Source organism: Triturus cristatus, chromosome 6 (assembly GCF_964204655.1).
Source record: "Triturus cristatus chromosome 6, aTriCri1.1, whole genome shotgun sequence".
Classification (NCBI taxonomy): domain Eukaryota; kingdom Metazoa; phylum Chordata; class Amphibia; order Caudata; family Salamandridae; genus Triturus; species Triturus cristatus.
Window position 1 is genome coordinate 1,760,097,888 of NC_140589.1, and position 25,171 is coordinate 1,760,123,058.

The following is a 25,171-nucleotide window of genomic DNA, read 5'->3' on the forward strand; positions in this document are numbered from 1 at the left end:
ACATCCTGTAGTGAGAGCTCCGGGGCCAAAGGCGAGGCCTCCTTCTGGGTATCCGGCGACTGGCTTGACCCACTCGGTGATCCCTTCTGCAGAGCATAGCGGTCCATACTATTGACTTGGGTATAAGCTCCCCGCCTGGTAGACTTAGCCTTCAGCCGATCCACCTCTGCTTTGCCCGACATGGTTGATACCAAGCAGGTCGGTTCAGATAAGACGGGTCCCTCTCAGTGAAAGGAATCAGGGGTGATCAGCTCTGCAGTGGGCCACCAGAGTAGCCTGCCGAGCGTCCATAGGATAATAAAGCCACCAAGAGCTCTCCAGGGGCAGGGCTGACAAAGGGAGAGAAAGCGAAAGTGAAAGGACGGGGACCTCCGTCCGACAGTTCACCCCTCGCCTGGCCGTTGTTGTTCAACTAGAAGTCGGGCATCCTGCCAACTCTAGCTCCTGGCATCCCCCGGAGATAGGCCGCAATCTTCCGCCAGGCATAAGTCCGGTTCCCGGTGGGCGATCCGACCGCGGGTAGCATCAATCGCCTCCCTGACAGGTCATACACACGATGCCATGCATACCGACAGGATTAGAGACAGGATAGTCGACGGAGGGCGCGAGGGTCTCGGGAGCTCGGAGCTCACGTGGCCATCTTGGTCAAGCGCTAGGCTCCTCCCCCCTTAACGCCGTTTCTTGATAATATGCCCCTTTGTCATTTAAAGGTTCCTGCATTGCCAGAGCTTTTTTTTCACGTATCTAATTGTAACAAAAGTCAATTTACGAACTTTGAATTCTCCACCCCAAGCCCAATCGTGCTTGATATTTATTTTTTCAAAAGGGAAAGATTTTCCCCCACAAAGAAACTCCTTCCCTATGTCACCACCAGTCGTGTGGGTAGTCCCAACCGCAGTCTCCTTCAGATACACGTTTATTCCTGCCGTTTGTGGGGCACATTTGCTCACACATAAGGTCAGTCCACACAAGAGTGTAATTTGTGGCCATTTTTCTGGTGAAAGTGGTGCACGAAAAATAAGTTGATGTATGCCCGAAAATCTTGTCTGTGAGTGTCCACATACTTTCCAGCACATCCCCACCTTGCAATACCTACTCTATCTATGGGAACAAATTTATTTCCATGGAAACTATACTGGAATAATATTACGTGTAAGTGAATAGTTTTATGAATGTAGAATCACCTTTGTAGAATTTACATTTGTAAATAATGCAATTTGCATGTGAATGTTTGTCCTATCCTCCTCCTCAGCTTATTCCAAACTTTCCTGTACTTTGCTACCTTAGACCTAGTTCTTTACAAAAATATATAATAACAAACAAAGGGAGACCCGCCCGAAATGTACTTTACTTGTACTATATACCATGTTATACCAATGGCGGTAAACCCGGATAGCCAATGCATGTACTATGTATAGAAAACTTATTAAAATAAATAAATAAATACATTTTAAAAAGTTGAATCTGATCTTATATGCGCACATTCAGTCATCAGGCCTCACTAGATTTGGGGTCATTGGTAATGCCAGGATGCATTACAATACAGGGGTACAGTAAAGATCAGACAGAATATCTGGTGGATTCCAACAGACAATGAGAAGTTGAGAGGAAGTGATGTATTTAATACTGTGGGCTGAAGGTCAAAGGTGAAGGAGTCGCACAACATCTTGGAGGAGCAAAAGTGTTTCTCGAGTTGGAATTAAGCATGCAGCAATTATTATTCCCCTCCCAGGGCAATTAATTTAAGTTTATTTGGAGTACAGATCAGGATGCTATAAATGTTCTGCATAAACCTATACAACATGGTACTTAACGAGAACTTCCTTTTTTCCAACAGGACAGTGGAAACTGCTGTGGAAGGAGGGGCAAGGATCAAGGCTGCTGTATGATTGTAAATGAAAACAATGCTGTAAGTGTGAAAAGGCGCTTTACCATATCCTTTATATCACCCTTTTACGCCTTTCCTGTAACACACAGGCCGATTATCAAAACATTTCGTAGGTGTGACTTTTGTAGTACTCTTGATCGCTACTGGATTTCACGATTGACCAGTAGTCCATCGGGCATTCTCTTGACTTACTCCTGCAATAGAGGAGTAAGTCACCGCACAGTCTATTTGAATTTGGCCCATGGTTTTATTATGGCATGCGAAAGCTAATATTTGGGGGACAATTGTCAAAAAAACTACTAAGGCTCAATTCACAAAAATTTTATTATTGGTAGGTAAAGCTTACGGTTTTAGTACTTCTGGCTTACTTCTGGATTCCAAGAGTAATCCAAGAAGAAGCCATGGATTAATCCAGGAGCACTCCTGGTTAACAAAATTAAGCCAGGTGTAGTCTAAGTGGAATTCTAATCAAGTGTAGGACCTACACCAGCACTCGTCGTAGGGCTACGAAGAATGCGTGCAGATTTACTCAATAACGCAGTAATTGATGTGCACCTAAAACCAGCCAAGGCTATTGTCATGTGTTGTCTGTGTGCGCTCTGCAGAGAAGCCAAAGATGAGATGAGCACGTATTCTGAACAACTTTTTAACACTAACAGGCCCTGCGAGAAACTCACACTACATTCAATCTCAACTCCAAAGCTGTCAGTAGTGGCTAGTTGTAAACACTTGGAGGCGACTCCATTCAAAGCATGCACTATACGAGAGTGATGTGCTGAACAATGAAAAAAAAAAATGCAAAACACAACATCTTGGGAATAGCTACCAATCTAATGCACTGCAATATTCAGTAACTCATGAGATATAAACAGGAGCTAAGTCACTGACATGGATTACCTGAACATTTATTACATCCGATGTTCAGAAATCATCAGTGTTTCGCTCAGTAAAGTTAAGGACAAGAATATAGGGCACAAGAGGAACCTGTTTCAATGACCGTTTTAAAATACTCCCAGGTCTTAGACCCAGAGGGACTCAGCCCACTTAACGGCATGCCTTAGGGTCTCTCTGGCTCAAACAGTTCATGACGGACAAGACACGGCCTAGTATGGGATTTGTGCTTGCCTAGACACTACTGATGCCTCAGAAGGGTATTTTGGCAACAGTGTTGTGCTCTGCTGATGCACGTGGTGGGGCACAACATGGTTTTTAGAGATGCACAAGCCTTTCTCATGGATGTGCATTTGATGGTGTAAGCCTTTTTGGTGAAAAAACTGATTCTGTCCTGGAGCGCATTAGAGATTGTAGAGCAACGGCGCATTCCCTGGGTCTCTTGCCCCTGGCATGTAGTTTCCACATCAGGTCAGAAAATTTTGAGGCTATCCCGGGGGGCTGGTTTATTGACAAAAACTCTCTTTTCAACAACTGCAGCAATTTCCCCAGTCCTTTTTAGGCCAGAAATGTGTGTCTGCATTTAACGCACAGGTTGGCTGAGGGGCATATTCTGCCATTCTCCTTCCCATGTGACAACAGCCATCAAGCCACTTTAGTTTGCCCTTAGTAGCACAAACCCACATCCTATTGAGGGCAGAATTCAGCACTTCCTCCCAGGATCGCAGCCCATCATGTCTGACTGATGAGTCCTACAAATCGTTCAGCAGGAGAATGCCTAACCCTTACTTTTTGCTCGCCAAAGCTCCCCGCCACAACAGAGTGACTCTCAGAGGACCACATGTCTGCGCATGTGCATCTGTTACTCTTCACAGATGCTATTAAGAGGGCGCAACACACAGAAAGTGGAGAGGGTTGTTACTCTTGATATTTCCTTATGCCGAAGAAGGATGGGAATCTCTCACCTAATCTCTGAATGCCTTCTTGCAGACAGATACATTCAAAATGCTCAGGCTGTCTCAGATCATGTCTGCTCTGGGCTAATGTACTTGATGGTGTCCTTGGACCTACAGGACATATATTTTCACATATCCATCCTGCAGTCTCACAAGTATTGCCTGTGGCTCAAGGTAGGCAAGGAGCATCTTCAGTTTTCTGTGCTTCCCCTCTACCTCACCAGTGTGCATTGAGTGCCCACAAAGGTGAATGGCTGTCTTTTCTGCCCACCTTTCGAAGTTGAGGATACCAGTTTTCCCCAATCTCGATGACTGGTTGTAGAAGGTGGGCTTGATGCAGTCAGTTGTAACCTATCTCCAGATTGTGATAAACCTAACATCGTTTGAGCCAAAATCACCCCTCACTCCTTCATAGAAGCCTCTATTCATTGAAGTGCTCCTGGATACAGTGCAGTTTAGAGCCTTCCCTATACCACAACAAATCTAGGACATTCGTTTATGGTCCTGATGTTTAGAGGATCAATCCTGGATCTCAATGCGAGCAGAACTGAGGCTTCTTGGCCTCTTAGCCTCCTCAATTCTCCTTGTCATTTATGTCTTCAATGGAATCATATGTTCCAGTGGCCCAGCATCAAAGAAGTCTATCAGATGCTGTCCAGATTTCAGAGAAGATGGCTTACAATCTGCCATGATGGCTGCTCAAATGCAATTGGTCCAGCAGCAGGCCCCTTTCTCCCCGCCACACAAAGCTAAAATTTGTTACTGATGGGTCCCTGCTGGGATGGGTAGGCCATGTGGGCAAGGTGGAGATCAGAGGATGCTGGCCTCTGATTTTAGCCCGGCTCCATATCAATCTGTTGGAGTTGCGGGCCATTCGTCTATCTTTGAAAGCCTTCCTGCAAGAGGCTGGTGCAGGTTTTCACAGCCAACACCACAGCTATATGGCATTGCTACAAGCAGAGCTAAGTGGGAACTTGGGTGCTCTGCCAGGAGGTTCTGCACCTCTGGAGCTGGCTGAAGTGTTAGGGCATTTTTCTGACTGCGACCCACCTGGCGGGATCCTAGAATGCCAGAGCAGACGAGCTAAGTAAGTGGCATTTGGCAGATCACAAACTGCTTCTACAACACGAGGTGGCACAGGGCATCTTCAGGCAGCAGAGAGTACCCTGGCTAGATCTTTTTTGCCACTGTCTAACGCTGAGTGCCAAAGGTTTTGCGCTTTTGAGTTCCTGTGAGAACACTCGCTAGGAGATTCATTCCACCTGGAATTGAAAGCAGTACTCCATCTGTAATTAAAATCATGACACTAGTAGACCTTCTCTCCTCTGCTTCCCTCAACTCTGAAAAAGATCAGGAACTATCTTTTGTCCAGGAGTGTCTGGTACCTGGAATTTGTGAACATGGTATCTGCCCTACGATCAAGCTATCACTTCAAGAGGATCTTCTGTCACAGTAGCAGGATCTGCCCTGCACCCAAATACGAACGACCTATGCCTCCATGCATGGAGATTGAACAGCAGCAGTTGACTGTTTGATCTGCCGGCTAAATTGAAGGATGTCATCCTTATTGGGAGACGGTCATTCAAATGAAGTCCATTTATGCCTAGTTCTGGGTCAAACTTGTGGCCTGCTGTGGTATCCATAAGATTGACTTTTTACAAGTCAGGCTGTCAATGTTCTTTTGCTTGTTTTGTCTTTGCCGACAAAGGGCGAGCAGTGGGTGCTATTAAAGGTTGTTTGTCGACCCTTTCGACCTTTTTATGTTTACCGGGCCAACCGTCCTTGTTTAAATCACCTTTCTGGTGACTTTATAAAAGGTTTGACACACATTTACTTCCAGACAGTCTGCGATGCCACAATGCGATCTTAATTTGCTCTTGAAGTTTCTCATGTTTGCACCTTTCAAGCCAACTCATAGTTGCTTGCTCTGTCTCCTGACTTTACTGTCGGTTCTCCTCATAGCATTTGTTGGGCTTGGCCCTTTCTGCAGGGTCATCCCCAAACATTTTGCCTTAAGCCTCCTGTTTTCTGAACCCGTTTTTGTTGCCTTTCAGGACTCTGCACACTTTACCACTTCTACTTACTGCTAACGTGCTTGCGCTTTCTCACTTAGACATGGTAAAATTGGCTTACGCTAACTTGGCATATTTAATTTTCTTGTAAGTCCCTAGTAAAGTGGTACTACCTGTACCCGGGGCTGCAAATTAAATGCTATAGTGGATGTGCAGCACCTATTGTGCCACCCACCTAAGTAGTTCATACCATGTCTCAGACATGCCATTGAAGCCTGTGGGTGCAGTTTTATCCTGTCAAAGTAAACCTTATGCCAGGCCTAAACCTTCTTTTTTACAACATATAATTCACCCCAGGCTAGGCCGTACTCCGCTCAGAGGGCATGGTGCTGTGTATTTAAAAAGTTGTACTTGTCCTCGTAGTGAAAAACTCATAAATTAGTTTTCTACTTCTGCAAGACCTACCTCTCCCATAGGATAACATTGGATTACCTTATTGCTTTTAATGAGTGATAACTTCAAATTGGGAGCAAATAGGAATACCGAGTTTGGTGTCTAAAGAATTGTAATTTAAAACCCTCTTTAATGGTAAAGTCAGATTTAAAGTCACAAGTCTGAAAAAGCCCTATTATAAAGTTGGCATTTTCTTGTCCTAACCATGTTGTGCCTGCAGCCTGTATCCTGGATCATATACTAGGTGTCGTTAGCATTTCGCCATTGTGTATTACTCCCAGACAGTGAGCCAAAGTGTTGGCATGATGGGCCTTCTCTGACTTGATGAGGGCGGAGGAGCTGTCACCTACCACACTTGCACATCACAATAGCTCTGCCTGAGCATACTCACACAGGGTTTCACACCAGTCTGTTGGACCCCCAGACACGCTGGGGCCAGGGGAGATTGATAGGAAATTCCAGACAACTCTGGGAGCGAAAAACCTCCAGAACCTTCTCGTACTTCAAAGCTGGCACCAAATATATATATTAAACACTCAGACCCAACTCTGGACCGGTGGAAGACTCGGCAGGACTGCTGTGCTGCTCTGCTACAAGACGGACTGCTACTCTGCTGCCCTGCTGCCTGAGTGAGTATGGACATGCATTTTGAACCCATGACCACCAGAGTGACTCCAATGGCTAGTTGGCTGGCTGCCTTACCAGAGCCTCAGGGACAGAAAAGGTTCCAACCACCTGGAACCCAGCACCTGGACTCGGTCTGCTGTGAAAACTACCAGCCACAAGTGGTGTGACCTCAGTACTAGAACATTGTATATGGGCCTGAAGGTGCTCTGCCTGCCCAGCTGTGGTTGGAACCGACACAGCACGATGCATCTCCTTGCTCCCCTGATTCAGAACCACAGCAGCATGACGCATCTCCGACACAACCTCACATCGCAGCCTGCAGTCTCCTGGGATCTGCTGCTGTGCAATGCATCTTCGATGCAGAAATTTGCATTGCAAGGCCCTCGTTTCGGCATCCTCGATGACAACTGGATTTATGTAATTTTGGTATCAAATAATTTATTACATTTTACTTTATTTGATTAAATTGGTGTGATATTTTTATTGTGTTGCGTTTTCACTCTTATTGTTCGTGTGGTTCATAAATACTGTACACATTGACTCCAAGTTAAGCCTGACTGGTTTTGTGCCAAGCTACCAGAAGGATACGCATAGGTTAATTTGGGGTTTGCTTGTGTTTCACCCTGATATAAATTGTGGTTGCTGGTTGAGTAGGGTTTCACCACTCCTAAACCAGTATGTCAAGTCTCTACAGTAATTACTTCAGCTTCTCACATGTGTGAGCCTCAGACACTTTCAGTGTAGCTGCCCTACATCACTTTTTTCTCTACTAGGCAGCGTCATGGAAATCTGTAAATTTGTTCACAGAGCAGTACTGCTTTGACAGCCAGGTCTGGAGGGAAGGCCATTTCACCCACTCGGTCCTGCAGGGCCTTTTGGTCTGAGCCCACTCCACAAACCTTACGCCTAGGGAGGTAGTGTTTTGGTATATATTCTAAGGTGAGGAACCTGTGGTTAGAAGAATACTTCAGAAGAGTAAATTACTTACCTTCAATAGAAATGGTTCTGGTGGTTACTCTTTCGAAATATACATTTCTCACCACTCTCCCACCCTCCAGTTCCATGGAGTGACCTATTTTTAGCATTTAAAAAGGCCTCAAATTAGAAATCAGCACACTGGTACCAACAGTTGTTCAAACTCCATGTATGAGCATGCGGAAAGGGAACAAAATAAGAAACTGATTTCATCGTGTAGAGGTGGCACTTATATATGCCTCCACTACGTTGCTTCGAGGGCAGTACAGAGCCAATGCAGAACCATATGGTGCCACCTAATGGCACAAAAGGAGCATTGCTGGGGAAAGGATTCTGGGACCAGTATAGTGTCTGGGGTGTACTCTAAGGTGAGGAATTTGCAGTTAAGAAGAGTATCCACCACAAAGAACGTTATCAAAGATAAGTAAGTTCTTCTTCCAGTCCAAAGTGGCTGAATCCACTATCTGTTGAGCTGCTTGTGTGGTGAACCCTTTGCTATAAAATCTGCTGAAGCCCTTGTTGAATTTAGTGATTTTCACTACCAAATTTGAGCCCTGAAAAAGTACCCTGATATTGTGTCAATAGTGTAATGAACTGCGAATACCCAAATAGGTCAGTGTCCATTACACTACAACCCAGGCAAGCTTGCTGAGATTAAACAAGCATTCCAGTGTTTGGTAATTCCACAGACCACCTGCTACCCTACTCCTTTACCATTCTAAAATTATTATTGCTGGGATGGGTGATTGGGGAACAAGCAGGCATAGAAATATTAAGGCGAAGAGTTTTTCATCTTAGCTGTTTACATATGTCTGCACTGCCTGCTTTCAAAGAGATCTTTGAAAATCCACAAACCACTTTCCGGCAGCTCAGAGCCCCCACACACTATGGTGCCCATTACGATGCCGGACGGAAAAAGCTTCCGCCCGCCGTGCTCGCAGCAAAAATCCACCCGCATGACCCTCGGCATCTCCATCAATCAAATTGTGATGCAATGCACGGAAAATCCTACCACGGCGAACGGAACTCACAAATGACCATCTGCCATGCTTGGAAAAGTTGCAAATCCGACTGCGGTGGATGGGGAAAGCAGTTCAAGGGACTAAAAAGGCCGCTCCTGCCGCGGAATGAACACATGGCCAATTACAAAGAAACCACGGAGCTAGAGGACGGAGCATTGCATTCCGATTTCCTTGCTCACGCATAGACCAAATGAATGGCAGTAGTAACAAACTGAACAGCGATGCACAAAGTGTGCCTGCACTCGACGCTGCCCTCAATCACATCACACACCCCACAATGATACACCCCAAATGTCCATTGGCAACGTAAGCCATGCCCAGCATTGAAGAAACACCTGGAGGACAACACACATGTGGACACACCCACATACCGCTGCTTAAAACCAACCCGTTTCTGGACCAGCAACCTTAGCACACCAGAAGCTGACACAGAGAGACAAGGCGCCATTTACGCACACAGCACAACATCACATACACCCATCTCCACACAACACCACTTCCCACCCACACACCTGATACACTTCACATAACTCCACCACCCCCTGCACCCTGCACTTTTCTCACCTTTGCACTGTGGTCAAACAGAAAATGCCCAAATTCACCAACACTGAGTTGAAAGTGATGTTAGACGATATAATAAGGGTAGAACCACATATGTATGGAAGCCTGGTCCAACACACCCCACTTGTGCGCAAACCCAGATGTGGACAAGGATCGACAACAAAGTCAATTATGTAGGGACCACCCTACGCATACTGCGTGACATCAAAAGGCGGTGGGTCGATCTCAAGACTCAGGTCAAGCATCGGGCCCATAGGAACCACGAGGCGGCCCAAAGAACTGGTGACGGCCCTCCCATACCACCACCAACCTTCACTGAATGGGAGGAGAAGGTGCTCGCCATACTGCATCCCGACAATCTCACAGGAATTGAGGGGGGAGTGGAGGCTGGTAAGTACAAACAAAATTACCACATCCCACTGTAATATACTGTTGTGCACAACAAGTGAGCCTCAATTGGCAGACAAAATCTAACCCATGTACAATGCACGCTGTCAACATGAATGTCTCATATGGCTAGCATTTCCTTTCTCTGCTTCACATAACAGGTAAGTAGCTATCTTACTCGGGAGGGGGTTGTCAGGACCTGACAGCAAGGCCACAACTCCCACAAGGCCCTCTGTCTTCCCTCCCAAACAGCAGGGAGCTCTCTGACCACCACATCCCACACTTGTGAGCCAACTCTGCCAAGCCTCATAAGTTGCAGCCAGTGCACACACAGAAAATACCATTGAGAGTTCACATGAATCAAAGTGTCATTGATGAAGTCACATGTAACTGCAAAGCAAAACCCAAGAACGCAGTTGCCAAAACCCAATGTGCATGTACCATTATCCCAAAGCATAAAGGCTCCCATCAACACAACACATGCATGTAGACTCAGTCAAATATCACAAACCACACGGGGACAGCACAAAAAGCACAACAGAAATCAGGAAGTTGCGGCATAGTATTCAAACAGTTATAGCAAAGTCACAAATATCCTAGCATGAACGGAAGTGTATGATCAACAAGTTGGTACCAGAGGACATGTCTTTGGAAATACAATATCTGTACATAAGAAATTGTTGCTACAGCCATGTCACAACGCTGACGAGCAATGTATTTACCTCCACATCATGTCCCACTACTGACAAACTGTCATGAATGACAAGTAATGCCAAGGTGAAAAGTCATGTTGTCTCAATCGAAATGTGCCAAATATGAACATCAAAGTTGTGCCGTGTACTGAACATGCTGACAATCCAACCTCTGTTCAACAGATGACTCGCCAGCAACAGCAGGCACCCATGCCATGGACGAGCCCAGCCAGTCTCCCACCCAAGAAGCTGAACCCTCGGATGCAGACTCACTGCTTTTTACGGTTGAGGAGGACCGACCTGGCCCCTCCGGCGTGCCCAGGCAAGCCCAGTCTCTGGCCCTCACTGTCCCCACCATTACCACTCCCACAACAGCTGCAACAACAACACAGACCCCTGCAGCACCGACCTGTGTGGCAGCCACCTCCTCCATCACCCCCGCTGCCTCCAACACTGTTGTCCCTGTGCCAGTTGTAGTCAATATCACCAGGCAGCCTCGGGGTGCTGGGGACAGTTTGCAGCAGGTATGTCTGATTTGCAGACAATGGACACCTCTAATTGTCTGCCTACATCACAGGCCCTTCACAAGACGACCCCTGGCCAAGAGATGGCAGTCAGATGTCAAGGGATATACAAGCGATGTTCACAGGCTGGAGGTTTCATTACACAACATTGGTACAGTACGAGAGACCTTTGTCCTTTTTCACTCCTTCCCTCATTTCAGTCCATGCTGGCTATGAGGCATGACAATGTATGTAATTTCACTCTCCTTTCTTGAACATACCATGTGTGTGAAGACTTGACTCAAAGGTCACACTCTCTCATACCTTCACAGTGTAGTGACCAGCTGGTCACTATTCTAGTTGTTCTGATGTACCAGTCCCTCCCAGAGGGCTGGCTTACCTCCCACCCCACAGCCACCCAGCACAGGCATCACTGGGCATGTGACCCTGCCAACAAAAGGGTCCTGACACGTGTGCCCGGTGCCAGTTCTCCCATTCAAGTACAGTGTCTGTGTGGTTACTTTATATGCATGGGGGCCTCGTGCCCCACATTACACATGGGGTGCATCAATCACTTTAGGCAAATTAGTTGTGATGTGTGATGCAATTCGCATGGCGGCAATTCAAATGCAGAATGTGTTTGCATGCGCGTTAGCTGGCATCCACAGCGATGACAAGCATTGGCCCCAATTGAATGTTGCAGGATTGCGGTCGCAGCTTCCAGGCCGCCGCTTTGTGGCACACACTATGCGAATGAGCCATCAGACAATGTGAGCCTACAGCGGCGTACATTTTTTTATATTGCAGTGTCTTCGCTCTGCAACTGCGGACTCGGCATTGGCCCCAATTGCCTTCAGGGGCACCGAGGGTCACTCATGAGAATTGCATGGGCCTCGCACTTTGCATTTGGCAGTTTGCCACATTCATCGTGGTCACACCACGCTTGCTGGAAGTTGTAGTTGTTCAGGGGTTGCATGCGTGGAGATGATTGATACCTAATCACTCCTGAGGCGGAAGCCGGGAGAGCTTGTTCGTATTTTGTTTTAAAATTATCTTTGCATTGTACTGCTTTTAAATCCACGGAACACTCACCCTTGAGCACTTTCCCCCTGAAAGCTGCTGTAATCTCCTTCGCACAGCGGATCTTAGCGCTGTTGCGGGTAGGGAACAACATCGCCGCCATCTCGCGCCAAACCCCCGGGCCACGCCCACTTCCTAAGGCCACGCCTCCCACCTTCCTATATCAATGTGCATTCCCTGGGCGCGCCGTCAGCGCGCCGAGTCTGCGCCCGTCCGCGCCAGGCCGGGCCCAGGGCCCAAAACCCCTGGAGGCCACGCTCCAGTAATAAGGGTCTACACGCCTGAACTACTACTCTCCATGCGACTCCCCGTCAAGCTAAATTGTAAGATCCTACCTAATGACAGGCACAATTCCATCTCGTGTCCTTCCTACAACTTCCAACTCGATGTCCCCCAGCCCTGTCGGCCCATTTCCTCAGGCCGTAAGCCGGTACACACGTGGTTTCTCGGAAGCTTGAACTGCAGATCCCTTGGCAAACACAAAAGAAACATATATGACCTTTTGTCCGACAACTCACTGGATGCCCTATTCCTCACAGAGACGTGGCTACACGCCAGCTCAGGACCAGACATAGCTGAAGCCCTACCGTCTAACTATGCCATTGTCAGAAAAGACCGACCCACTGGAGTAGGGGGTGGCATAGCAGTCATCTTTAATAAATCGTTGCAATGTACCTTGGAACCGGTTTCCCTAAACGCCTGTGAGATGGCCCTTTTTAAACTTCAACTCCACCCGAACTTCACCTTCACGGGTCTCCTGATCTATCGACCACCCGGCCCTATTCAACCCTGGGCAACTCAACTTGTGGATTGGGTCGCCTTGGTCCGGGTAAACTACAGCAATTTGTCCATTATAGGAGACCTAAATATACACTTTGATGACCATCTGAATAAACCTGGCATAAACTTAATTCACGATCTTGCTGCCATGAATCTCACTTTGTGGAACTCGGGAGCTACACACAAAGGAGGTCACCTTTTGGACCCAATTTTTTCAAGCTTTCCCCTGTCACTCTGCCATCCAGCCTTGCCCCGACACTGGTCAGATCACTTCCTTACTAATTTCAGCGTGTCTGACCATATGACTTCTAGTCCCTCCGGCAGGACAGGACAGTCCGGTAAAAGGAATTGGAAGAAACTGGACATTAATCACTTCATGTCCGTCCTAGACTCTGCACCTCTGGATGAATTATTTGATACTGAGGACATAGAGATTGTAGCCACTAATATAAACAAATGGCTACTAGGAGCCTTAGACACCTGCCTTCCCTTGGCTCGCACAAAATTCACAACCCACAACTCTCCGGCGTTATGGTATAACGAGGAACTGAAAGCAGCAAAATCCAAGTGTAAACGCTTGGAACGCCTTTGGAGGACAGACTACTCCCCTGTAGCCTGCCTGACCTACCGAAACGAACTCAAGCTTTACCATAAAGCCTGCTCTACGGCCAGAGCCAACTACGTGGCGAAATCTATCTCAGAAGCCACTAACAAATCTAAAACTCTGTTCAATCTCGTAAAAGAGTTAGCGGGCTCAAACACATCAGCCAAACCCCTTCCATTGAATAATGTTCAATGTGAAGAATTGGCGCAGTTCTTCACAAAGAAGATTGAGACCATCTACCAGGACATTGTAAAACAACACCAGACACAAGTAGTGACAGAGCTGGATCTCGATCCGAAGGTGGAGGCCATCTCCCCTGCGCCAAACCTGTCCTACGAGCCACTAACATCCTGGCCCGAGATAAATGTTCAGGGTCTTCGAGACATCTTAGGGAAAGTAAAATCTAGCTCTCCCATCGAACCCCTTCCAATCTCCGTACTCAGACTCCTGGACACCCCACAACTCTCCATCATCTGCCAAACTTTGAATCTATCCCTCTCCACAGCAAAGGTCCCAGCCATGTGAAAACATGCCATGGTGTCACCCCTACTGAAGAAACCATCGGCAGATCCGAAAATCCATGTTTCTCCAAAGTTCTGGAGAAACATGTCCATGGACACCTCGCCAGATTCACGGAGGTAAACAACATATTTCACCCCTCCCAATCGGGTTTCCGCCCTGGCTTTTCGACTGAGACGACACTGCTTGGAGTGATGGAAAATCTTCGCCTCCTAGTTGACAGAGGTGATTCCGCTGCGCTGATTTTACTTGACCTCAGCGCAGCGTTCGACACCATCTCCCATTACATTCTGTTAAATTCGCTCTCCACCATGGGCATCAGAGGCAAAGCACTGGACTGGATATCATCTTTCCTGACTCTCAGGACGTTCCAAATCACCTCCAGTACCGTGGCCTCAAATGTCCATCTATCCCCTTATGGTGTCCCTCAGGGTTCGGTGCTGAGCCCCCTGCTTTTTAACCTATACGTAACCCCGCTCGCCCAGATCGCCGAAGCAGCAGGTCTAAACATGTTTACCTACGCCGACGATTCACAGATCGTATTTTCACTCTTCAATGGAGATCACGACTCCTCCTCCCTCCTGCAGTCTGGCCTTAGGAACATCGCCACCTGGATGAGTAAAAACATGCTCAAACTAAACGGTAGCAAAACGGAGGTTTTAATACTGGGCCCAAACCAAAATCTCTGGAACCCAAGACACTGGCCATCTGAAATGGGCTCCCTACCCATCCCGTCACAAAAAGTACGCAACCTAGGCATTATCATTGACAACAGCCTAACTATGGAGCCCCAAGTCACTAGCCTGACATCCACCTGTTTCACCATCCTGAGGTGGCTCAGGAAAATCATTTGGATGCTACCTGACGACACTCAAAAGTCTGTGGTCAACGCATTAATCACCTCCCGTTTGGACTACGGAAATGTCCTCTACCTAGGGTCTCCACAGGCAGTCATGTGTCGCCTTCAACTGGTGCAGAACACTGCAGCAAGACTGCTCTGCAAGTGCCACAGAAGGGAACACATGTCCGGTCCCCTTAAGGCACTCCACTGGCTACGAATTGAAAACAGGGTCAAATTCAAAACACTTAGCCTTATGCACAGAATCAAATGGGGCAATGCCCCTAGATACCTACAAGCCCTCGTGCGAACCTACACGCCGGCTCGCTGACTGAGATCCTCATCTCAAGGCCTTTTCTGTGTACCCAAAGTACGCCTAGTGAGGATGGGGGGGTAGATCTTTCTCCCTACTGGGCCCTAAGCTCTGGAACTCCCTCCCTCAGCACCTACGCCTGGAAACCCGCTATATCCACTTCCGCAAAGCCATTAAGACCTGGCTTTTTAACCAGTAACTTGCTCCCGCCTATCCCCAGAGTCTTTCGTTCTGCTCATGTGGTTAAATATCTCTTAGCGCCGGGAAAACCTTTTTGGGTAGCTGTCGCGCTTTAAAAGCCCAATAAAGAAATAAATAAAATAAATGTACCTCTGCTTTTGAGCACAGCGGTGTCTTCTCTGCCGCAGGTGCATCAGGTAGAGCAGTGGGAAGCCCGGTAGCGCAGGATCCATGGTGGCTACGGTGGGTTAGATGGGTACTGTATCGGCTTTTTCTCTCCGTTGTTGTGTTTCCGCCATCTGCGACGTGGTGGTTTTTACGTGGCGGAGGGAAGGGCTGTTTGCAACATCGTAATCTGGTTGACGGACGGAACATGTTTCCCCATGCCGGTCTTGCTCTATAGGCTCCGTCCGCCACCCTTGTGTCCTAGTAAAACATGCGGAGACGGAAAGAGACCATTGGACGGACAATGGCCTCTGTTGGCCCATTGGTAATATGGCGGTCCCAATATACGCATCAGGGGCGGTAAAAAAGAAGTTTTCCGCCACCGCCAACACTACGGATGGGCTTCCGTCCGGCATCGTAATGAACCCCTATGTCACTTATGAGTTCACAGACTACAGCACACACTCATCTTCACTCACTGTCACATGGATATTTTCCCCAAACAAATTGCACACAGGTGTCCTTCACACTGCAATTCCTTTCCAACACATATGTCCACCTATTTGCACATCCACCATACTTCATGCACAGAAAACAAAAGAATTATGAAAATATTTAAATCAACACAATATTCTAGTAAGATGTGATTGAATCAGATGGCTAAATTTCTCACATTTCTTTTTATTTTTATGGCTTCAGACGCAGTAAACTTCTCAATACCCAAGCACGTTATTCCTGACATGCAAGCCGGGTTCACTAAAACACTTCTTATATTACTAGTGCCATTTCGATTCATAAAAAAAAAAATTAAGACTTCTTCGCAATTGCTCTCATGCTCAAACATGACAATTCTTGTTCCAGTCTACTGTTTGCAACCCTACAGTTCACTGTTTGTAACCCTGCTTGCTTTTATTACTTATATTAGGTCACGCAACATAGTGTCATGTCTATCCCAATGAATGCTTCACAGTCCTTGGTTTCACTCTGGTGTAATTATCACTATCCCTTCCTCTCCCTGACTTGCTGGAAGTGTTCCAGGAAACACTTTAGACTCCTGTAGCCACCCTGCAATGTGTGAATATAGGTTGCAACACTAGATCCCCACTATGAGGTGTTAGCTAGTATTATGCACTTAGCTTATGGTGGTAGCTGAATTGTATTAGGATTGCATTATTATATAGTGTGCCTGGTAATGCGCCATGCATAGGACCACTGTGAAGCTCTTTGCAGAGGCAGGGCTTTTCAACCCGCTACAGTGTGTATGGATTGTTTGCATGAGCTCTTTGCAGCTAAGAAGCAATAAAGTGGTGCAGCCCTAGAGTTGATTTGGTGGTGGCTAATTTTGCACGGGAGGGCTGTAGTGCCTACATATTGTTGGTTGTCAAACATAGTGGCTTCTAGTGCAGTAGCGCAGGCATACTTGAAAGTTATAAAAAGTATTTTTCCTTATCCTGTTCTGAGCTCTGCCATGTGTGGAGACTCCAGGGTTATATCACAGTGGGGATCCCTATCATGACTATTTCTTGATTTCTGGTTTAGCACAAGAAGTTATTTCGAGTAGTGTTTTGACTCTCATGCTCCACAGAGGTCAGTTTTGTTTGCCCTGCTTTCCCCAGAAATATCTGTTAATCACTCAAGTAACTGAGCTTAGAATAGCATGGTTAAGGATATGAGATTGCATTGCTTGAGTTCTGTGTCAGTGAATCATACAGTTAATGAGCAATTGGTTGTGTATTGGGTTAGGTTTCTGGCCAGCAACCAATATTCTTAGAAGGGCATACAACATTTAGATTTAGAGCATGCCTTCTATGATAGAATAGCAATCATAAAAAGTCACAATACAAAAAACACCATGAAAAAATATTGAGCCTCAAAATATCGTCTTTACATACTTACATTGTAAAGTAAAAGAATATTGAATACAAGAATATTGTATACCAAAACATCAACATTGCATATATATTATTAGATGTGGTTAACATTATAATAGATTAAAATCAGTTAAATTCGTTTTTTTTTAAATCTAATATATTTATAAAAAAAATATTCTAAAACATTTTAAAATTAATCAAATAACTGAAACAAATACATGTAACTAAATTAAAATATCTTTCAGAAAGGTACATTTTAAAATTAAATTATAAATTGAAATAAGTATAATTTTCAAAGAAAAAAGATATCAGTAAAAAAGATATCAATATTTAGTATAATATGCTAATAAACAATATTAATGTGTACAATATGTACACTTATTAATTCTAAAACAATATAAAAACTTGTTATTACATCATTAAAATTCAGTTAAAAAATATAAATAGTATATATGAATATATACCATTAGTTCGCATTTGTTACATACACTGGGGCTACGGCGCGTACATGCGGGGGTGGGGTACGCGGCGTACATACGGGGGTGGGGTACGCGCCGTAAATACGGGGGTGGGGTACGCGCCGTACATACGGGGGTGGGGTACGCGCCGTACATACGGGGGTGGGGTACGTGCCGTACATACGGGGGTGGGGATGGGGGTATGCGCCGTACATGCGGGGGTGGGGATGGGGGTACACGCCGTACATGCGGGGGTGGGGTACGCACCGTACATACGAGGGTGGGGTACGCGCCGTACATGCGGGGGTGGAGTACGCGCCGAACATACGGGGGTGGGGTACGCGCCGTACATACGGGGGTGGGGTACGCGCCGTACATACAGGGGTGGGGATGGGGGTTCAGTGCGGACGTGTAGGGATGGGTGTACGGGGCGTACCGGGCCCCCTTTTCCTCGTGCATCGCGGCGTACTTCGTTTTTCCGGCACTTTTTGGCTCCCGTAAAAATATTCCCGTGCGAAGTGCTGTGGGCACGAATCGTACTTGCTGGTCCGTAAAACGCTGCCTGACTCCGTGCGAATGTCACATACGCGCTGTCCCGGATCGGACTTGTATGTACGGTGCGTACCCCACCCCCGCATGTATGGCGTGTACCCCCATCCCCACCCCCGCATGTACGGCGCATACCCCCATCCCCACCCCCGTATGATGTAATAACAAGTTTTTATATTGTTTTAGAATTAATAAGTGTACATATTGTACACATTAATATTGTTTATTAGCATATTATACTAAATATTGATATCTTTTTTACTGATATCTTTTTTCTTTGAAAATTATACTTATTTGAATTTATAATTTAATTTTAAAATGTACCTTTTTGAAAGATATTTTAATTTAGTTACATGTATTTGTTTAAGTTATTTGATTAATTTTAAAATGTTTTAGAATATTTTTTTTATAAATATATTAGATTTAAAAAAAACGAATTTAACTGATTTTAATCTATTATAATGTTAACCACATCTAATAATATATATGCAATGTTGATCTGTAATTTTATGATATGTATGAACCTCTAAAATCACTTGTCCTCTGCTTTCAGCTGCTATGCAGGAGCAGAGTTGTAATGTTGGAGCCATACGCAACTTGGCTTCTCCTTCACGTCCCTAATGTGCCTTCCCTCTTCCTGCCATTCCTGAAGCTGTGCTATCTGCTCTTAAGCACAGCAGTGATGCCATAGGGGATGATAGACGGAGCGCTTGAGCAAATCAAACACTCACCCCCAGTCAACTGATCTGGGTTTAATCCATCATCATGCTTTAGCTCACTCCACCACCCCAGTTCAGACATGGCCATATGCAAATCAGTCTGACCCTGTGCCTCATGGGACCAGTCCAGCCCGAACTGCCAAGTCATGTCTTCCCTGGACCGGAAACAAGCATCCTGGGACGGGTTTTGGGTTCATAACCCTCATCAGCCAGGCTATCTTGAATCCAGTGGCAAAGTGAGCAAGGGGCCCACGTGTGGGCATACCCTGCCAGCTTAGGGTGAACAAAGCGATACCAAATCGCGCTTGAGCAAATCAAACACTCATCTCCAGCATGCTCCCAGAGAGTCCTGCCAGTGCAGCCTGAGGTTCCTTTATCATGTAGGAATAGTGGGAAATCATTTTTGTTTCCCACTGATCCTTCATCATAGCTGTGAATAAACAGATTCAGATTCTGGTGTTCACTATAGTGACTCTCAGAGTGAGCCATACCTAACGTATAGCATTATACATGGGTAACTATGTGTTATGGAGATGGTTTTCACCAAGGTGTTCTAAGGGGCATTAAATGGACAATGAGATTGAAGTGTGAGTTGTCTTTGTCACCTGTAAAAAAATCGCATTTTGCTCCTCTATAACTTTGCTTTCTTTGGCCCCACAAAATCATCTGCTCCTGCTTGCAATATATCTACCGGGGCAGAGGAGTAATAGGGGTTTGATATGTAACATTTAAAATAAATAAATACAAAACTTGGCCTCCTGCCTCCAACCCCACCACCCCAGAGACATCCTCCACTTCCCAAATCAAGAAAATAACTACCTGGCCTTCTGCAACCCACCCCAACAACCTCTGAAAAATCCCTCTCCTACTCAAGTTTAAACATAAACAAATTCCTGGTCTCATGCCACCTGACTTCCAGCCAGTTACCTCCACCACCCTCCCTCAGCAGAATCCTTTCCCTCCCCCCACCCAAACTTAAAAACAACAGCCTTGTCCTCTGCCAGTCACCACCACCACCATCTGTCTGTAGCAGCTGGTGTCGTTGAAGAGGGGCAGGATGGGGGGACGACAGACAACAAATAAAATACAAAAATAAATACAAAAAGTAACTTACCTGCAACCCGCTGCATCACACTGTTCAGCGCCAGCCCACTTCAGGCCCCCCTGCGGCCAATCCTGAAGCTGCCCTCATGCATGAGAGCAGCATCAGGACTGGCCTGAGCGCCCTGAATTTACGCTCCCAGTGAGACTGGGAGCCTGTTCCTGCTGTCTCCAACTTGACAACGCAGCATGGTTGAAGCCAGCTTCAGCGCGCAAGTGGGTTTGCCGTCCTGAGATAACCGGCCAAACACACATGTGCACTGATACCAGTGCATACCACTCCCCCTCCAGTCACCCCTTGGTCCAGCCCCCAAAGATTTGTCGGAAAACGAAAAATAAGAAGTTTTGAGGCAGTGGGGGGGGAGGGGCAGCGATGCTAGCCGCACCCCAGGTGGTACTACGCTGTCAGCAGCTCTGTGAGAGCCACTTCTCAGCGCGGCTTCTTTCACCTTCTAACCACGGATCTGCAGAGACTTGCCGACAGGAGAGAACAAGGGTGGTCCAGAGAGAGCGCTACTTGCACGGTCCCAGCTCTTTCGGGTCCGTGGAGTCCCTGGAGAGGCGAGAGAAGGCGCATGAAGCCGCCAACTGCCAATCTACTGCCACGATCTGCTCAGACCCAGGTTAGGCGGCAAAATAAAGGGGAAGCCAGTGTTTCCTCTTGAGTGTTTCCACAACAGTGGTTAACCACTTGGTTAACTATTGTTGAGTCGTCACTGTAGGGAATAACCAGATCTCATTTGGGGTATTGAGGGTAATGTCTTCCCAAGGAAGCCATATAAAAACATATAATAAATATATTAAATCACTCTCAAATTCACTTTTTGGAATTCCTTTTCTCGTGTAAGTTTGGAAGTAAATTTGAGTACCATTCAATTATGTGTTAAAATTCTGCTGCTATTTTATTGTTACTGTTTTCCAGTCACATGAATTAATTAAAAAAATTAATGGATTGATGGCTTGTTGAGCAAAATCACATATAAAAGGAGACCTGCATTTTGAGTGGGGGACAAATTACAAGTTAGCGTACTTAATGCATAGAAATAAAACAGATGTTACTTAAAATCTCCAAAGGAATGCATATATATCATTTTTATGTAGCCAAAACGTAGAAATGTAAAGTTTTGTGTGTCTCTTTTTCACAGTCAGAGACATCATCTGCACTCTGTAATCCTGCTGAATTCCAACCCTTTGACCCAACCCAAGAGCCAATATTTCCTCCTGAACTACTGGTAAGTGACTGCATAATAACTGCACCAACAGTTACTGCTGGATGTATGAGCCAAAACGAACGACTGGCTGCCAATTGGATGCCAATAGAAAGAGTCCTTGAATCCGAGTAAACAATGTTGTTTTTTGTCCTGATTTAGCAAATTTGAGAATGTGGAATAAATACTCCCTCATATAACTGGAAACTGCTAAACTGCACAAGCTTTACTGAAAGAAAAAATACATCGCATTGCTATTTCCTGCCAGAGAATTAATTTACAACACATGTCCTTCTTTGATTTGAGGTTATATATATACTATATGACGGTAAAGGTGCATCTGTACAGTTGAGCCAAGCTTGGTTAATACTTGCACAACTGTCATTGTGGCTTTGTATTATGTATTTTAAACCAACTGTTTTCTCATAATTCGAGGAAAGCTGTGTTTTCGCTGTTATATGAAACACACTTGCAAATGAAATACCAAATGTTCTTGTAAAGCAGTGTTTCATCTGAACGTGCTCTATTCCCTCCCTAAATATACAAGTAGCCACTTTTGTGACAATTTTCTTTAGCAGCCTTCACGTTTAATGTAACTGTAGCATACTTGTTCCCTGGGGCTCTTGTTATAATTGGTATCTCTTTATATTTTAATTTATTTATTTGTAACACCGCCAACTCAATTATAGTTCGCCTGACATCCCCTTTTTTTTCTGTAATATATTTTTATTAGGGGGCCTGAAGTCTGTTTTAGTAACTGACCTTTTCATTTCAGCCTTTATCCTTGCTAATCAAGCTATGATGCTGCTACAGTCTTTCCTCGCCAGTGTTAGATATACTAGACTAACTTGCCTCTGGTGCCTATCCATCTAGTTCCCTGTTAAATATTGCACTGCTATAGGCAAACGTTTAGGGCCTGATTACGACTTTCGACAGTACAGAAGAGAGGGGTACGCCACCGCGGTACTCCTGCACCGCCAAAAGCCACTTGTGCCCGCCCACCAGGTTACAAGTTTAAAGCAGTCTGGCGGGAAGGTGGGCTGTGTAGCGGTCCCACGGCGGTGTCTTATAAAACAGGCACCGCAATGGAACAGCACAACAAGGTTCGTGCAGTGCGTGGACTTGAACGTCCATGTCGTGCAGGAACTGGGTTGCATGCACACAGGGGGGCACAACATGTGCCCCACCGCATGCATGTCCATACGGAGGAGGCACGGTGGCCTAGTAGGGATCCCTTTGTTTCCTCTCCGCCACGATGTTCATGGAGTAGAAAGCTTCATGATCACCAATGGAGAGGAAACTCGTAATATGCTTGGCCGCAAATATAGTGGCTTCAAGCCTGCCAAAACACCGCCAGGGAACGGCGATTCCATGGCGGCTGCAGTGGTTCCCATGGCGGTCCGACCGCCCTAGTTGTAATAGGGCTTTTGGAGCACTGGTGTGGCGGTGGCACCCCCGTGATTCTGGCGGTCCTCCGACTGCCAGACTCGTAATTAGGTCCTTAGTGGAGTCCTGTACTGCTGTGGTTTTATGGAAGCGTTTATAGGCCTGACTACATACTGATTCAGCCGTATGGATGCCACATCAATAATTCTTTAAAAATGTACAGCGAGAAGTAAAGAGATGTAAGAAAGAACATATCTTTCTCCCCCCCCCCAATTTTTCCACTCTATTTTCGCTGGCTTTAGGGCTAAACAGTGGCACAGTTCCTGTGAACCACACACTGTGTGCACTGGTTTGATTTAATTGGCTTATTTAGCTTTCCTGTTCAACCTTGGTAGATGATGCACCAATTTTGTGGACGTTAGATGTCATAAGTTGGCTGTGGTGTGTATCTACATCACCCAGATAAATGACAGAATATCTGGCTTCAGAAAGCACCATTATGCTCTGGATGGGTAGCACATTAAAACTTGGCATTGAGATATGGCAGAAAAAGGGCCTTTGTCAAGCAGAAACACCTACATCACCCCTAAAGTGTACCTTGTAAGCATACATTGCTGGTTGCTTAAAGTAATGATGGTGCATACTACCCATGGTAGACAGTATGACATCACAATAAGAAATTACCCAAAGGCTGTTTTCACGGTGTATGTAAAGCTGCATTTCCAGGAACGGCTTAGTTAAGAATACATTTTTTTTTCTTATTTACTCGTACAGAAAATGCTAGAGAAATGATGAAAAGTTATTTTTCACTTAGTTTCAAAAATCGACTTCAATGGGGAGATAGATTTTTGATAGCTGTGGAGGAAAAGTAACTTTAGGGAAGTGCACTCTGTGCTGCCTTAGAGTAAACTGGCTTAAAACATGTTTTTCTCTTAGCCCTGCTCCACAAACTGCTAACAAGACTCCGCTTGGAGGACATTGTCTTGAGCTATTACAGCAGGAAGGGAGGTGTTTTGGCAACAAGTGTTAACTGAGCAAGGATAGCCATTTGGAACAAGCATTTACAATGCAATAGGTCTCGCATTTACGCGAGTTTGAGCTATTCACATTGCAAATAACAATGGCTTTTATTTGCGTTTTCGTTTTTCAAACATAAATAAAAGGCATTGTCATTTACAATGCCAATAGCTTAAACTCGCGTAAATGCGAGACCTATTGCATTGCAAATGCTTGTTCTGAAGTTTCTACCCTTTGTTAGAAGCGGTTCAATCCTGTTTGGGACCAGTGGTTGGTGTGGAGGGTGGGGGCTGCTGCGCCTTTGCCTCACATTGGCTGAAAGCGTCATGTGCTGCTGACCTCTCCATGAGTGTTCCGTAAGACAGCGACATACAAGTCTTAAGTTGAATTTATTGATTCATACTGATCAAAAGTTACATTGCCCGATTAATTCGTGTTTGCTTAGAAAGATGATTCCCATTTTCTTCTGTTTGTTAATAGGAACGGAACTTTCATTTTTTTTTCTCGCGTGGTTTCAAACCAAATTGATTACTGTAAAGTAGGCATAACGTGTCGTTTTGTACATTCCGGGGGTGGGATCTATTCCGGCTCTGGTTTAATTTCTTCCACGAACTACCAGCTCCTCAAACTGGCACTGAAGGGTCGAGCTACTGCAACGTGGGGTTTTATTTCAACCTCACTGCTTCTCACACTATTGTAGCCCTGATCTCACCACTCCGTCCTACGCCCCTTCCTGTCTGTAGATTGGCGGAGCACATTTGTTATGTGCGTTGCCAAGGCGACGTTAAAATTTTGTCATTGGCTGACGCTGTTGCCAAGCCCGAGGTGGACAGGTTTTCTTACCCGACTCTTCTCAAGAATGAGCGCATCGCCGCTATTAATGGAATAGCCATTGCCCACGTTCTGTCTGTTTAAGTGGCTCCTGGAATGATCCCGAGGATGTATAGGTTCTCAATAAGCATGAATCCGCCGATCTCAATAAGCATGAATCCGCCGACAGGTTGTGAGCCCTGGAGTCAAACTAGCCAGGTATTCCAACACTCTAAATCGTTGTAATCACAAGAAGTGGTATGCTTTAACGTTTCCCATTCTTAGGCACTTTTCAGTAATATTTATAAAAGTTATGCATTAATAATTTCTATCCAAATAAGCCAAGGTTGTGTGGTCGTCGGTCCTCACAGGCTCAGCCTTAATTGATTTTGCATATCGCTCCGGCTCATCACAACGTGAAGACGGACGAACTGGTTAAGATTGCTGTGAAACATACAGTAAGTCTCTTAGACATAGTATTACTGCCCTGCCCCCTGTACGACAACCAAAGCGAGCCTATGTGTCAGGAAACAGAAATTTACAGCCTCAGGTCTTTAGGGCCGGCATAAAAAAGCTTACTCCTTCCTATTGGGACAAATTGAGGTT

At 45.8% G+C, this 25,171-nt stretch overlaps 1 protein-coding gene across 1 annotated transcript in view; it reads left to right on the forward strand.

Annotated features, from left to right (window-relative positions):
* The window catches only part of LOC146821939 (xanthine dehydrogenase/oxidase-like), a 645,326-nt gene that overhangs the window by 164,000 nt on the left and 456,155 nt on the right, over positions 1-25,171 (forward strand). Inside the window, exons 7-8 of the mRNA XM_085613025.1 lie at positions 1,838-1,909; positions 21,290-21,376. Coding sequence (XP_085469151.1) covers positions 1,838-1,909; positions 21,290-21,376 — 159 coding nt within the window. The remainder of the gene's footprint in view (positions 1-1,837; positions 1,910-21,289; positions 21,377-25,171) is intronic.